This window comes from Phoca vitulina, unplaced genomic scaffold (assembly GCF_004348235.1).
Source record: "Phoca vitulina isolate PV1807 unplaced genomic scaffold, GSC_HSeal_1.0 scaffold16, whole genome shotgun sequence".
In the NCBI taxonomy this organism is placed as follows: Eukaryota; Metazoa; Chordata; class Mammalia; order Carnivora; family Phocidae; genus Phoca; species Phoca vitulina.
This window is the reverse complement of record NW_022589719.1, coordinates 30,957,638-30,973,631: the sequence shown is the minus strand read 5'-3', so window position 1 is coordinate 30,973,631 and position 15,994 is coordinate 30,957,638. Positions and strand designations below refer to the sequence as shown.

At 57.5% G+C, this 15,994-nt stretch overlaps 1 protein-coding gene across 1 annotated transcript; it reads left to right on the top strand.

The window, feature by feature from the left end:
• The first annotated feature begins 3,298 nt into the window (after positions 1–3,298).
• PYGM (glycogen phosphorylase, muscle associated) lies at positions 3,299–15,285 on the top strand. Its single transcript, XM_032414700.1, has 20 exons — positions 3,299–3,576; positions 4,614–4,715; positions 4,823–4,901; positions 4,989–5,092; positions 5,481–5,612; positions 6,901–7,012; positions 7,101–7,183; positions 7,763–7,906; positions 8,230–8,322; positions 8,572–8,718; positions 8,886–9,049; positions 9,416–9,530; positions 9,952–10,053; positions 10,387–10,534; positions 10,836–10,894; positions 11,023–11,164; positions 11,571–11,778; positions 14,336–14,470; positions 14,691–14,757; positions 14,871–15,285. The coding sequence occupies exons 1-20, from the start codon at positions 3,334–3,336 to the stop codon at positions 15,018–15,020; spliced, it is 2,529 nt and encodes an 842-aa protein (XP_032270591.1). The 5' UTR covers positions 3,299–3,333; the 3' UTR covers positions 15,021–15,285.
• Positions 15,286–15,994: the final 709 nt, after the last annotated feature.

The following is a 15,994-nucleotide window of genomic DNA, read 5'->3' as shown; positions in this document are numbered from 1 at the left end:
CTCATTGGGCGGTTAATTAGCTCTTTGAAGCTCTGGAAGAGGCAAAGTGGCGCTATGTGGGTTTTAGAAATAAAATCAATAAATGACTTAACCGCAGCCCAGCTATCTCCTTCGTCTCCCTCCCCCGGGGGCCAGCTCCGTTCCTGTGCTAGCTCCCTCCCGGCTCCCCGCCGTCAGCTTTTGTTAAGGTTTTGGAGAGTAACAAAGTGGCTAGCTAAGGCATCGGGCTCAGGCCTTTCTCCAAGGAGCTCCAGGCCCTGAGATGGAAGAGAGAGCAGGAAGGCTTGGCCCTCAGAAGCGCAGGGGGCACCTGCCTTTGTGGCAGGGTGGGCAGAGAGGAGAAATGCTTTCCCACCCGCCTTGAGACCACCTCGGGTGGAGGAAAAAACCTTAGCTCCACCAGGTCTGTTCCTGCCTGTCCTGGCAGCACTGGCTCCCCGCCCCCGCCCCAGCTTGGGTGGTGAAAGGAATACCAGTTGGGAAAGGTCAGCGTTAGGGCCCTGGAGAAACCCAAGATTGGTCTGAAGAAAGAGGCAGGATTTCTGGTTAGAAACCTAGTCAGACAAACAACCTTGGGTTATTCAAGTTAGTCAAGTGCCTCCAGGGTTCCAGATTGATCTGCACCCGCAGCACGGGGGAGTGAGGGATTGGAGAGGACATGGGGACACAAGAAGTGGGTCAGTTTGAGCCTTCAAGGTCTGATCATGCTGGTCTGGGGCTTGCAAAATAAACGGAGGGGCCTCAGGGTGGAGTCACCCCTGGAAAAAGCCTGGAAACAGTTTGAGTGGGGGGCACAGACAACAAAGATGGAAGGGACGCACAAGGAAGGTAGTTGGAGAAATCAAAGTAATTTCTGGGTGCCTGGCTGGCTCGGTAGAGCGTGGGACTCTGGATCTCAGGGTTGTGAGTTCAAGCCCCACGTTGGGCACAGAGCCTACTTTAAAAAAGGAATTTCTGTTTCCTAGTAGAAACAGGCCAAGTCCCAGTTGAGCAAGTGCCTTGAGCCCCGAAGAAGGGCGAGCACAGCGCTGATGCCCAGAAGAGGGGCATCAGAACCAGCTGGCTGGAAGAGCATTGGATTCATCTGGGGAGTCGGATGAGAATTTGGGAATGGTTTGGGAGCAGGTCCTTAGTGGCAGGAAAATTAACTGGTAGGCAACTAGGGGTCAGTAGAAGGGCTGTGTGGCCACGACGCTACCACAACAGGGCTGTGAGGTGACAGCACAGATAACAGGTGGCTTTCTCCAGGGAGCACTAAGTGCCAAGGAGCCTTCTGAGCGTGACTCAGAACAGCCTCTTGGGAGCAAGTCCAGGCCCAACAGCCCCAGATGTGAGCCAAGTCCGGAGACCAGGTTCTTGGAGGGTGGGTGACCCCAGCAGAGGCACAGCCCTGGCGGGGAGCCTTGCGGATGGGGGCTCAGAAGAGACCAGGGAGCCACCAAGCACCCTATTGAACTAGAGCATACAAAAAGACCAAAAGGAGACACTGGAAAATACCGCGAAATGTAAGGAAGTTTTCTATATTCCCACTACATCTGTGTAGGCACATTTGGGTGTTTCCTGATCTTCTTTCTCACTTTGAAGCATGGCAGCTATGGGAGATGAACACCGTAATGCTGTTTGGGGGCAGGGGAGAGCAGGGCTCGGGAATTGGAAGACTCGCAGTTTAGACCCCACGCTAAGCTTGTACCTCCAGGGCTGGGTCTGCTGTGGCTCAGAATGTCCTCGAAGACAGCTCGGCCTTCCCCCAAACCAGGCTCTCAGTAGCACCCTGCAGCTGTCCAGGCCTCTGACCTGCTTCCTTGGCCCTCAGACCAGAACACCCAGCCCCTCTCCACCAGCCCACTGCCCTGGGAGGCCCAGGCATCCTTTGAAATAGCACAAAGCCCTGGGCTCCTTTTGCTCAAAGAACAAAGCAGGATCCAAAGTTGCCTCCACAGGAGTAGGAGGCAGCAGCTGGAGGAGGCAGGAATTTATATTCTCATTTGAGAGTATAAATTGGATGAAGGAATTCAACGGCTCAGAAAAGTAAAGCAACCAGCTAAAGGTCGCACAGCAAATCAGTGCTGGGGCCAGGGCATGAGCAGTGGGCTGGGGACAGTCCCGTAGCTGCCCAGCCGTGAAGACGAGTGGTGTCAAGTTCCGGGTGCAGAGGCTCCCAGTTTACGGGTGAGGTCACATGTGATCCCTGGCCCACTGAATTCCGGTCCCGTATGTGGCCCCAGGTGGGAAGAACGAGGGGGAGGAGGTCTCCGGTCACCTGGAAGCTGCAGCACAGGGAGACCTAATACCACTGGCCAGTACTATGAGTCGGTGGGGGATGCTTGTCTATTCCTCCACTGTGGGCCCAGGACTACAGTTCCCAGAGGCCCCTGCTCTAGGCTGGCAGTCCCTAGCCAAAGCTGGCCTGTAATCTGACCACCATCCCTCTCAAAAGGTCACTTCAGAGCTCCTTGAAGGACAGCAACAGGGGGAACTCAGGGTGGCTCAGCTTTGGGGGGTGGGCAGTAGCCCTGCCTCAGGCGACCTCCTTCCTCCATACCACTCCCTGGAACCCAGGGTCCTGGTCCCCCTTTTCTCAGGCACCCAGTGTCCTTTGCTGGCTACACCTCTTCTGTTCAGCTGACCCTCGGCTCCTGGCCCTTAAGCTTGCATGCGGGTGTCCTGGCCCCTGTTGCCACAGCATATGACCACCCCACCTGGTCCCAGGTCCCCCCTGTCCCCGGGGAGGGCCACCATGGAAGCTTGACCAGAGGTCTTGCAGCTGGTGGTTGGTGGTCTTTGGGCAAATGTCTAAAACAGAAGCCCAGCTGCTCTGATGAAGGCTGAGCCTCCTGACACCTGCCCCCTGACAGCCCTCCTTGGCTTCTCCAGGAGCCCTGAACGAGGCCAAAATCCGGCCCCACCCTTCATCCACAACCCAGGGAAAGGGCCCGGATCAGGGCAGCCTCTTCGCCAAAGGCACAGCCCCTGAGCTCCAGTGAAGCCTCAGGCCTCTCAGGCAGCACTCGGCCCGCGGCATCTTGTCTCGGAGGTGGGCACCGAAGACCCCAGTGCGCGAGGCCTGGAGGAAGTGGGTCAGCCCCGGGCTGTGAATGAGCCAGGCTGGGCCTGCTCTCCCTGCCCCTCTCCCCTCTCCCCCTCCCCCTTTGCCCCCAAAATAGCTCCCTGAGCTGCCAGGCCAAGACCCTCCCATTGCAGGGGGAGGCGGGGCAAGCTGCCCAGATCCAGGCTTTAAAACCCCAGGCGGCAGGGGGGGATCTCCATTCCCTGGCTGGAGACAGTGCTGAGGCCGCCTGTCCACCCATCAGTCCGGCCCGCCCTCCCGCAGCCATGTCCCGGCCCCTGTCAGACCAGGAGAAGAGAAAGCAAATCAGCGTGCGTGGCCTGGCCGGCGTGGAGAATGTGGCCGAACTCAAGAAGCACTTCAACCGGCACCTCCATTTCACACTCGTGAAGGACCGCAATGTGGCCACCCCGAGGGACTACTACTTCGCGTTGGCCCACACCGTGCGTGACCACCTCGTGGGCCGCTGGATCCGCACGCAGCAGCACTACTACGAGAAGGACCCCAAGGTGCTGCTTGGGGCGCCCCGGGTGGGAAATGGGCTGGGGGCCCCACCCGGGAGATCCTGACGAAGTGGCGGCCCTTCGTGGGGGGTCAGGGGTTTCTGCGGCAGAATAAAGGGTCCTTCCAGGTTGCTGAGGTTGGAGGAGCGGGAGTGCGAAGTGCAGCTGGGGCAAGGACAACCCGGGCAGAGAAACCCGGGGGAGGGGCGGGCAGGTCGGGGGGCTCAGATCAGGCGGGCTGGTTGCAAAGGCAAGTGCCCATTCAGAGAGCAGAGGGGCTTCTGGTGGTCGGGAAGACCCCTGCGGCCTGGGTCGGACCTGAAGCGGAAGGCCAGGTCATTCAATATGAGCGTGGTGTCCCTGCGCTACGGGTGGTGTGCTGGTGGGCGGCCGGGACAGCTGGCGTAGTGGGATCAAGTGTCTGCTGGGGTCATGGCAAATGTCAGCAACCTGACACTCCTGGGCAGGGGAGGGGGAGGGGCAGGCGAGTGGGCCAGGGAGGGGAGCCTAGGGAAGCAGGAGGCCAGGTACCCTCAGCATCCTGTCCTCTTCTTGGGGCTGAGGCTTGAGGACCAAGGGGAACTGGGCACTGCAAGGACAGGAGGTGGCCACCTCTAGCCATGAGTCACGGTGACCTTGAGCAAATGACTGGCTTCTCTGCTACCTTGGCCTTCCCCTCTGGGGGACTACTTAGGGGGGGCTTCTCCGCGTCCTGACTCCCCGGTGGGCCGTCGGGAGGCTCGTGTGCGATGGCAGGGGTTCTCACCTCTCCTAAGCACCTCAAGCCCCGAGGTAGATAGGGCAGCCCCATTTTCCAGATGAGGAGACTGAGGCTCAGAGAAGAAAAGCTGTGTGTCCAAAGTCAGAGGAAATGTTGGACCGGAACCTTCCCCATGGGTCCGGAAGCCTGAGATGGGGAGAAAATAAATGGAGACAGGGCTGGCACGTGCCGGGCCCGAGGAGTGGGACAGGAGGTGTGAGAGGCCTGGCCAAATGCTGCTGGGCAGCCTTGACCCCTCCCCTGCACCTGTCTCTCCGGCCAGAGGATCTACTACCTGTCTCTGGAGTTCTACATGGGACGGACACTACAAAACACCATGGTGAACCTGGCCTTGGAGAATGCTTGTGATGAGGCTACCTACCAGGTGTGGAGGGGGCTGGGAGCGGGGCCGGGAGTGGGGCAAGCTGAGGAATTGGGGGATTCACCTGCTGGCCCTTGGCCTTGACCACTGACACACCCTCCCCCCTCCAGCTGGGCCTGGACATGGAGGAGCTGGAGGAGATCGAGGAGGATGCGGGGCTGGGCAACGGGGGCCTGGGTCGGCTGGCTGGTAAGTGGGCAGGGTGGCAGGGGTGGGGTGGGCAGAAGGGTTCCTTTCTGCCGGGTCCCTGACACCCACCTCCCTGCAAACCCCTAGCCTGCTTTCTGGACTCCATGGCAACACTGGGCCTGGCTGCCTATGGCTATGGGATCCGCTATGAATTTGGGATTTTTAACCAGAAGATCTGCGGGGGCTGGCAGGTGAGCAACCTTGGGCCCTGGCCATGTGGGGACCCAGGCATGATGGAGAGGACCCCCTTGGGTCATCCACCTCTGGATAGATCCAGAACCAGCCTCAGCTTTGACAGAAAGCATCCTTGTCCCTTCTCCCTGGCCCCAAAACCTGCTGGTCACTCTTGGAACAGGTGGTCCACACCTATGGAACCTCTCAGACTCCCATACACACGCCATGTCCCATTGGATACCCCACCAGACCGGGGGCCCACCCTAGGGCCCTTAATTTACACTCTAGAGAGGGCATACCAAGGCTCTGGCTCCCGCCCTACCCACTGCCCCCTGTGGTGTGCGTCTGGGTCTGAGCCTGGGTCTGACGCTGCCTTCCTTTCTCCCCGCCCTGCCCTGGGCTCAGATGGAGGAGGCTGATGACTGGCTTCGCTATGGAAACCCCTGGGAGAAGGCCCGCCCCGAGTTCATGCTGCCGGTGCACTTCTATGGCCGAGTGGAGCACACCAGCCAGGGGGCCAAGTGGGTGGACACACAGGTGAGGGAGCTGGGGGAGCTCCCAGTGAGAGGGAAGTGGGGGAGGCTCTGGAAGAAAACAAGGAGATATAAGGCAAGAGCTTGGAGGCTACTGGACCCAGTGCTATTTATAATGGAGGCCACCGAGGCTCAGAGAGTTTAAGTGACTTACTCAAGGTCACACAGTTGGAGCCAGGAGAGGCTGGAGACAGGATCACAGAGGAGCCAGGCCAAGCACAGAGCCCAGGAGGAGGAGAGAGGCCACCCTGCTCCACCAGTGCCCTTCCCCTGACCTGGCTCCTTTCCACCCAACAAGACTCATCCAAGAATAATCACAGTGACTTGACTCCCCAGCACGTCGAAACTGGCAGCTTGATGGGGAGCAAAGCAACAGCCCAGAAAGGGGGGCAGGGAGAAAGTGAAAACCTTGAGAGAGGAACTGACTTGTTCAGGTCACACAAGTTAGAGGGAGCCAAAAGCCAAACCAGGTGTCTGAATCCCAGCCCCGTCAATTCTCTTGCTGTGGCTGCAGGTCATGGGCCTCCAGAGGGCTGCACAGAAACCTCTTGGCTTCCAGACTCGGGCATTGGTTCAGCTGCCATTGTGATACGATTCAGCAGGGGCTCTGGCTGCCCACCTAGCTCTATGCTCCTGGGCCAGTCCCTTCCCTCTCTGAGCTGCAGCTTCCACTCTGTTCCAGTTAGCAGCTCAGTGACTTAGTGTTAGGGAGAAAGGGTGCTGCCCCCTGGCGGGCGTGGATGTGCCCCCAGGTCCGTGGTAGCAGGAACTGTTGGCGGCGATTTTTGACATCTGCTCATCGCGGGAGGTGGGGGCCTGCATTAGATACTGCTGATTAGCCCTGTGGTCAACCAGGCATAAGCCCTTGGGATGGCCTTGACATCTGTGTCCCCTTCAGCCGGGCCCCAGGCTCCCCCCAGCCCTCTCATGCGCCCAGAGGGTCCTCTAGGTTGCGCTCAGACCAGGCAGGCCAGCTCATCCCCACCCCTGCAGGGTGGCCACCAACAGAGCCCAGCTCTGGGCTCCGGGCTCATCACTGCCCCCTGTAATCCTCACAAGCATCCAGGCAAGGTGGGGTGGGAGTTGTGGGGAGGTCCTGGGGGGGTCCTCTCTTTATGGACGAGGTCCAGAGAGGCTGAGAGGCTTGCTCATGGTCACCCAGAGTCGGCGCGGGAACCCAGGGCTGGGAATTGGCAGAGCACAGGGACAAAGGCTGGAATGCCAGCTCTCAGGGCCCCACGACTCATGTGGCAGATACCTAGCTCCTGACACCAAGCCCGACGCCCCTGCAGGTGGTGCTGGCCATGCCCTACGACACGCCAGTGCCTGGCTATCGCAACAACATCGTCAACACCATGCGCCTGTGGTCGGCCAAGGCCCCCAATGACTTCAACCTCAAGGACTGTGAGTCCAGCCCTGGCCACCAGCAGCCCCGCCCACCCCTGCCCGCACGCAGCCCCAGCCTGACGCTGTCCCCACTTTCACCCCTCAGTCAACGTTGGTGGCTACATCCAAGCTGTGCTGGATCGAAACCTTGCTGAGAACATCTCACGTGTCCTGTACCCCAATGACAACGTATGTCACCTCCTGGGCTGGGGACAGGAAGCCTGAGGGCCTGGGAGAGGGCAAAGACCGGGAGGCACTGTTCCTGGGTGCCCTAGTCACACCCAGGACATAGTTTTTGTTTTTTAAGTTTATTTTTTGGTAATCTCTACACCCAATGTGGGGCTTGAACTCACGACCTGGAGATTAAGAGTCACGTGCTTTTCTGACTGAGCTAGCCACGTGCCCTGCACCCAGGGACATATTGTTTGCTCCTGTGTGTCCTTGTTTTCCCCCCGAGTTCTTTAAAAGGACACCTAAGTCCTGGGGACAGCAAGTTAGGGCAGGGCACTTGGGAGCTGTTGTTCCCTGGTGATGCTGACAATACTCCTGGTCCTTACGTGCCCCCCTCCTAACACCATCCCCTGCCACTACTTCTTGGTGGGCGAAAGACCCCTGGGCCCTGGAGGTGGGGGTTGTTCAGGGCTCAAGGGCCTCAGTGTGGGCAGGAGTCTCCTGGTCCCACCCGCAGCAGCGTTAGGCCACCCCCCCACCCCACCCCCACCCCCCGCCAACCTTGACTTGCTTAGCCTTGCCTTGGACTGTTCCCAGTTCTTTGAGGGGAAGGAGCTGCGTCTGAAGCAGGAGTACTTTGTAGTGGCCGCCACCCTCCAGGACATCATCCGCCGCTTCAAGTCCTCCAAGTTCGGTAGCTGCGACCCTGTGCGCACGAGTTTCGATGCCTTTCCGGATAAGGTACCAGGGCCCAGGGAGGGCCCCTCTCCACACCTCCCATGACGTGTGCCGCCACCTCTCCCCTCCAGCCTCCGCCTGCCCCACTCATTTTATAGAGGAGGAAGTAGAGGCTGAGGGTGCCCTGCTCAGGATCCTCAATCGATGGGCACATCACCTGGGGACTGCCCCCCTCCTCCTGCCCACAGCTGCCCCTCTGAGGACTTCTACCCCCAGCTCTGCCCTGGGGCCATGTGGACCCTTGGAGGGGGCTCTGAAGGGGCAAAGGACAGTGATCACAGCCGTGGTTTGGATCCCAGACTGACTCCCAGCCCCCCTCTCCACAGGTGGCCATCCAGCTAAATGATACCCACCCCTCCTTGGCCATCCCTGAGCTAATGAGGATCCTGGTGGACCTGGAGCAGCTGGACTGGGACAAGGTGAGCTTCAGGACCCCTCCACCCCCTGCCTGACCCTCTTTCTGTCTCAGGGTTCCCTTCCCGGTGGGGGAAGCGGAAATATGCAAGTGCACCCCCCAGCGGAACAGACAGCAGTGTGAGGCCCAGAGGGCGAGTGTCCTCGAACCTGCTCCTCAGTGGCAGGGCCCAGGCTCCTGGCTGCATACTGTGTGTATAGAGAGCCCTGGTGGTTAGGCCCCGGGGTTCCTGACTCCCCATCCTGCCCATCAGGCCTGGGACGTGACGGTCAGGACCTGCGCCTACACCAACCACACTGTGCTGCCCGAGGCCCTGGAGCGCTGGCCCGTGCATCTTATTGAGGCGCTGCTGCCCCGCCACCTCCAGATCATCTATGAGATCAACCAGCGCTTCCTGAATGTGAGCCGAGGAGGCCTGGGCTGGGGGCGTGGGCTGGGGAAGGCTGCTCGCACTAGGCATCCTGACACTAGCGGGGGGGGGGGGGGCTAAGCGCGGAGCTCTGGGGGTATGGGGCTGGGGACCTGGGTTCCAGGTCCGTGCCTGAGCTCTGGGCTGTCCCCGCACAGCGGGTGGCAGCTGCGTTCCCAGGGGATGTAGACCGGCTGCGGCGCATGTCGCTGGTGGAGGAGGGCACAGTGAAGCGCATCAACATGGCCCACCTGTGCATCGCCGGGTCACACGCGGTCAACGGCGTGGCTCGCATCCACTCAGAGATCCTCAAGAAGACCATGTGAGACACCTCCCTTTCCTCCCGCTGGCCCCGCCCCCGCTGGCCCCTCCGTGAGACCCCCCTCCCGCTGGCCCCGCCCCTGCTGGCCCCGCCCCTCTGCTGGCCCCGCCCCCAGCCCACGTCCTTGACATACAGGCCAGGCCCCCTCACTACCTGACCCCAGCTGGCCCTTTCCACAGGTAGCACGGCTTTTATAACCATCGTGGCCCTGATGTCCGGAACAGTTCTGTCCCCAGATGACCCCCTCTCACACACAACCACCCCCTCACCTCCAGGCCCCTCTCAGCAAGAAACCAGGGTAAGGCCTCAGGGAGGAGGCCTTCGTCCCACAGGGACGAGTACTGACCCTCCAACCCCATCCTGCAGCTTCAAGGACTTCTACGAGCTGGAGCCTCATAAGTTCCAGAATAAGACCAACGGCATCACCCCTCGTCGCTGGCTACTTCTGTGTAACCCTGGGCTGGCAGAGGTCATTGCTGAGGTGAGAGGTCACTGTATGGCCAGTGGGAGTCAACACGGGTCACTACAGAGATCAGCTGTGTATGGATGTGGAGGTGGGTCACTGTAGGGGGCTCCCGGGTTCACAGTCTAATGGAGAGGGTCATCAGCAGGTCACATCTGAAGTGAGACTGGCAGGGAGGGGGTAAGAGATTGTGAGCAGGGCTTCGGGGTCATTGCCTGTTTGAGGAAAAGGCCAGGAGGAAGGCCTGCTGGGGTCAGGTGGGGTCAGCCGTCAGAGCTCAAGGTCCGGAGGGAAGATGGCTGTGCACACACAACGCCCCTGCTGGAGGCTGGAGAAGGAGAGGCTGTCTGCCGGGGACAGGGCTTGGCTGACCTGGAAAGGGACCCCTCTGTGAGGGAGGACAGAGGAGGGACATAGGCCTGACCGCCGTCTCCCGCAGCGCATTGGGGAGGACTACATCTCAGACCTGGACCAGCTGCACAAACTGCTCTCCTTTGTGGATGATGAAGCCTTTATCCGGGATGTGGCTCAAGTGAAGCAGGTAGGCAGTGCGACAACCCGGGACCCTCGTGCCAGGGGTGGGAGGGAGCGTGCCGGAGGCGCTGGGTGCCTGGGTCCGGGAATGGCCGGGGGAGCCCGTCTCTCCTGCAACCTCAGGCCCCTGGTAGAAGTTACCTGGAGTCCATGGCGAGAAGGCATCCGCTGATGGCGCTGGAAGAGTGCTGACATTGATTAGCAATGTCTGCTCTGGGGCAGGCATGGAGGGGGCGGCAAGCGAGACTCCCATCCTCCATCTTTCTGGGAAAGAAATGACACTGTAGGATTTCCTGAGGCTGAGGCCTGTTGGTGAGCTCTTCTCCCTCCCTCCCTTCAGGAAAACAAGTTAAAGTTCGCTGCATACCTGGAGAAGGAATACAAAGTCCATATCAACCCCAACTCGCTCTTCGACATCCAGGTGAAGCGAATTCATGAATATAAACGCCAGCTCCTCAACTGCCTCCACGTCATCACTCTGTACAACCGTGAGTGGCAGGGTTTCACTCTGTCTCTTGGGGCTCCCCTCTGTGTACTCCATACTTCCTAATCAATGTCTCTCCTTCGGCCTTGGGACAGCTCTTGGGACATAGGATTATCCCCATTTCGTAGACGGGCAAACTGAGGCTCAGAGAGGGGGAAAATGGCAGATCTGAGGTCACATAGCAAGCAGTTGCCCAAATCAGGTCTACTGTCTCCTAGCCAAGGCCCTGACTGGATGGGTGCTGTCAGGAGGTGTTACCCAGAGGGAAGACCTGGCCCACTGATCTCTGCTCTGTTTCTCAACAGGCATCAAGCAGGAACCCAATCGGTTTGTTGTGCCCCGAACTGTGATGATTGGAGGGAAGGTGAGAAGCCAGGACACAGACTGTGGCTCTGGTCCTTCGACACCCAGGTTGAGGTCGGCCTGGCTGGGTTGCAGGATAGGGGGTAGGGGGCTGGGCTCTGGGGTTGACCCCAGACTCTGCCCCCACAGGCTGCCCCTGGATACCACATGGCCAAGATGATCATCAAACTCATCACGGCCATTGGGGATGTGGTTAACCACGACCCGGTGGTAGGAGACCGCCTCCGTGTGATCTTCCTGGAGAACTACCGAGTCTCGCTGGCAGAGAAAGGTGGGGTGCCACCAGAGGGAGGCTCGGATGAGTTCAGTGCCAGGAAGAGCTATTGGTCACCTGTTCCTAGCATACTGGCACTTGGAAGAAGAATCTGGAGAGGACAATGCTCCAATCACGAGGATGTCCCCCTCTCATGGTGGAATTTCAGGCAGAAATGATAGGGAAGATTTGCCCTTCAAATCACACACACAGTGGGGCAAGGATGGGGAGAGAGTCCAGGTTAGATCTCAGATGTTCAAGGATCACCAAGCAGTGACAGGGGGCTGGTGATGAGAGGGAGACCCAGTTGGTGACTTCTGGGGGGTTGGGATGGAGGGGGCTCTGAATCTGTTTAACTCCACAGTCCCCGGCTGGGTTGGGACTATTCCTGGAGCTGAGCTTGTCCCCTGCTGCTTCCCCACAGTGATCCCAGCCGCTGACCTCTCCGAGCAGATCTCCACAGCAGGCACTGAGGCCTCAGGCACGGGCAACATGAAGTTCATGCTCAATGGGGCTCTGACCATCGGCACCATGGACGGGGCCAATGTGGAGATGGCGGAAGAGGCGGGAGAAGAGAACTTCTTCATCTTCGGCATGCGGGTGGAGGATGTGGAAAAGCTTGACCAGAGAGGGTATGGGGGGCAAGGGCTCCAAAGTTCACAGTCCGTGGGCAGGAGGCACCGAGGTGTGGCTACTGGAGGGTAGGGCTTGGGGGGCCAGAGGGCATGCCTGGAAAGGCTGGTCCAGCCTGCGTAAGTAAGGTCTTAGTTTTGGCCCTCAGGATTCTGGAGAACTTTTGAGGTCACTTATAACACATGAGGTTAATGGTATAGGAAAAGAAAGAAGCCACACAGAACTCAAGGCAAAGGAAAAGGAAATTATATCATTCCTAGGACATGATATTATTTCTGGAATTTCTGGAAGTAAAATTAAATTCTGAGCTCCCTGGCAGCTGTGGCAAAAAGGGAAATATAAGTAGAGTACGTACAGCTGTGCTTGTGGTCGGAAATGCCATTCTTCAAAGTAGATATTTTCCTGGCTTTACATTTCTTAAAATTTATTTTAAAACATATTTTTTCCTTATCATAAAAGCAATACATGCTCTTGAATTGGAAACATACAAAACCACAAAGAATAAAATAACTGTCATTCATAATCTCATCATCCGTTTTTAAAGTCACAGCTCTTTTTCCACGTACTTATGTATGCGTGTGTATCTGTAAAAGTTGGGACCAACGCCTGTACAATTTTGATGTCTTCACACAATTTTGATTCCTGATGTCATTAAACAGTCTTTAAAATATTTTAACTGCATAGGGTTCCATCAAAACGGAGGTGCCATAACTTATTGAACTAGTTCCATAGTGTTGGACATTAGGTTGATTTCTGCTGTTCGGCAGTGTAAATATCCCTGTGATGATCATCCTTTTACATCCATGTCCACGTCTTTATTTCCTTAAGATAATTAGTAGAGGGGATATTTCTGAGTCAAATAAAGTATGAGTTCTTTTTTTCTTTTCTTTTTTTTAAAGTATGAGTTCTTAAGGCTCCTGATGCATGTTGCCAAATGGCCTTCCAGAAAGTTGGTGCCAGTTTACGCTCCCCCCAACTGCTTCTGAGAGCTGGCATTAAATATTGAAAGGAAATTCTCCTGTTGGGCTTGACTAGGAAGTTCAGATTCTGTCCTTTGGACAGGAGGGAGATAGGACATGTTTTGAGCAAGATCCAACATGTTCAGAAGCGGCTCCAGAAGGACGGTTTTGGCTGCGAGGTGGAGACTGGACTGCAGGGGAGGAGGGGGCAAAGTGCAGGTGGGGGCCCCAGTGTGGGGGCTGACACCGGAGTGCGAGGAGAGTGGCCTGCAGTGTCCATGCTGGGGATCGGGGTGAGGGATGTCCTCTGGCTCCCTGCCGCCTCATTTTTTTTTTTTAATTTTTTTATTGTTATGTTAATCCCCATACATTACATCATTAGTTTTAGATATAGTGTTCCATGATTCATTGTTTGTGCATAACACCCAGTGCTCCATGCAGAACGTGCCCTCCTCAATACCCATCACCAGGCTAACCCATCCTCCCACCCCCCTCCCCTCCAGAACCCTCAGTTTGTTTTTCAGAGTCCATCGTCTCTCATGGTTCTTCTCCCCCTCCAATTTCCCCCCCTTCATTCTTCCCCTCCTGCTACATTCTTCTTCTTCTTTTTTTCTTTCTTAACATATATTGCATTATTTGTTTCAGAGGTACAGATCTGAGATTCAACAGTCTTGCACAATTCACAGCGCTTACCAGAGCACATACCCTCCCCAGTGTCCATCACCCAGTCACCCCATCCCTCCCACCCCACCCCCCACTCCAGCAACCCTCAGTTTGTTTCCTGAGATTAAGAATTCCTCATATCAATGAGGTCATATGATACATGTCTTTCTCTGTTTGACTTATTTCGCTCAGCATAATACCCTCCAGTTCCATCCATGTCGTTGCAAATGGCAAGATCTCATTCCTTTTGATGGCTGCATAATAGTCCATTATATATATATACCACATCTTCTTTATCCATTCATCTGTTGATGGACATCTTGGCTCTTTCCACAGTTTGGCCACTGTGGACATTGCTGCTATAAACATCGGGGTGCACGTACCCTTTCGGGTCCCTACTTTTGTATCTTTGGGGTAAATACCCAGTAGTGCAATTGCTGGATCATATGGTAGCTCTATTTTCAACTTTTTGAGGAACCTCCATACTGTTTTCCAGAGTCCTGCTGCCTCATATTTGTGGATCCTGACCAACTGCACCCACTCCTCGGCCTGAATGGCTGGATGGAGGTGGGGAGGGAAGGAAAGAGATGAGACTGGTCTTGGGGAGGGTTTTGAGCCCAGGCATTTGGGAAGGAAACATACTGGTTAGCAGAGGTAGCGGTGTGTGGGAGGAAGAGCACTTGGTTTGGGGCCTTGGCTCTGCCGCTTACCTTTCTCCCTCTCCAGACCTCAAGCACAGAAGGGGGATGAAAAGCTGGGCAGAGAAGGGAGGGGGCCTCCAGGGAAGGACCGCCAGAGGTGGTGCAGCTGCTTCGGGGAGGGCAGCAGCAGGCTGGGCCTGGGTTTTGACCCTGGGGCTTAGGACTTCTCAGGTTTTCTTGGGAGGAGGAGCCAGGAACTCCTTTCCACGGTGCTGACCACTCTTCCCCCACAGGTACAACGCCCAGGAGTACTATGACCGAATTCCCGAGCTTCGGCAGATCATTGAGCAGCTGAGCAGTGGCTTCTTCTCCCCCAAACAGCCGGACCTATTCAAGGACATTGTCAACATGCTCATGCACCATGACCGGTGAGCTGACTGGCCAGGGAACCGTGCAGGTGGGGCTGCTGGGCTGAACTGGGCTCAGGTAGTGTGTGGGGAGGCTGGGCAGGGGTCCTGGGCAGTTGGGGTCAGGCTCCTTTGCTCCTTTGGAAGCAGCTTTACTCTCCTGGCCCCCGGAAGACCACCGGGACAGGACAGGCTTGGCCCTTGACTTCATGGACCTTCCTGCCTCTCTATTCCTTTCCAGGTTTAAAGTCTTTGCAGATTACGAAGACTACATTAAATGCCAGGAGAAAGTCAGTGACTTGTACAAGGTGAGGCGTCCTGGGCCAGGGGTCAGCAAGGCTTTGGTGGCCCTGGCTGGGCTGTGGTGGATGTTGGGGATCCCACTGGCAGAATGAACCCAGAGCTGTCTTTTGGCCTGTAGAACCCAAGAGAGTGGACGCGGACGGTGATCCGGAACATAGCCACATCAGGCAAGTTCTCCAGCGACAGAACCATTGCCCAGTATGCCCGGGAGATTTGGGGCATAGAGCCTTTGCGGAAGCGCCTGCCAGCCCCTGACGAGACCATCTGAGCCTCCAGACTGGACCCCAAACTGGCCCCTGAGTTTGTTTGCAATCCCTTGGGCCAACCCCAGCTCTTCATCTGGAGGGGGATACTAGAGTTAGATCTCTCAACCTTCTCCTGGAACCCCCCATTTTCCCCCGGCATCAAGATCCTAGTGTCCAGCGTGACTGAGGACGCTGCTCCCATCCTGTCCTCTGGCTCCCTGCCCCCTCCTATTTATGGGTCTGACCGACTGCACCCACTCCCCAATAAATTGATTCTCCTTGGGAGCCTCCTTATTCCTCTGTCTGTTGGGAAATATTTTTAGCTCTGGGCAGGCGTAACAGCCGCTGCGCAGTCACCGTGCCCCACCCCTCCACCCGCAGGTGCGTCCCCTCGGAAGGAGGGGGCAGCCCATGGGGGCGGGGCCCGAGACTCTCCAGCCTCCTTCAGGCGTCACCCTCCACGCCTCTCTTCCCAGAGCTGTGTCCATACTAGGTCAGCGGCCTGCCAGGCTGGCCGAGGGCGGGGCGTCTCCTGGGTGGAGCCCACCGGGGCCGGGAGCTGGGACTTGGGCAGACGCCTCCGGGACTACCGAGGATCCACGCCGTCCCGGGCAGGACTTGGGAGGGGGAGGAGCCTGTGGGTGGGTGGCGCCCTTTTGACTCCGCCCTTAGCCCCGCCCCACTGCGGCGTTTAAGGGTCTCTAAGCAGGTGGCTACGCTTGGTCTGAAGTCGGGGAGTTAGGGCGGGGGACACTCACAGACCGTCTAGGCTAGGCCAGTGTTGCCCCCTCCCACTTTGGGGAAACTGAGGACCAGAAACGGCCAGTTTCTGGGCCTCATATTACCAAGACTGAGGTGTAGGGGAGGTTCTGCCTCCCTAGCCCTGAAGCAGGAAGGGGCAAGCCTCGAAAGGCAGGTTTGGGGCCCGTGGTTTCACAGTGAGTGTGTTTGAACCCAAACCGCCGGAAATGGTTACCGGCTCCCCTGGGCCTGGCTT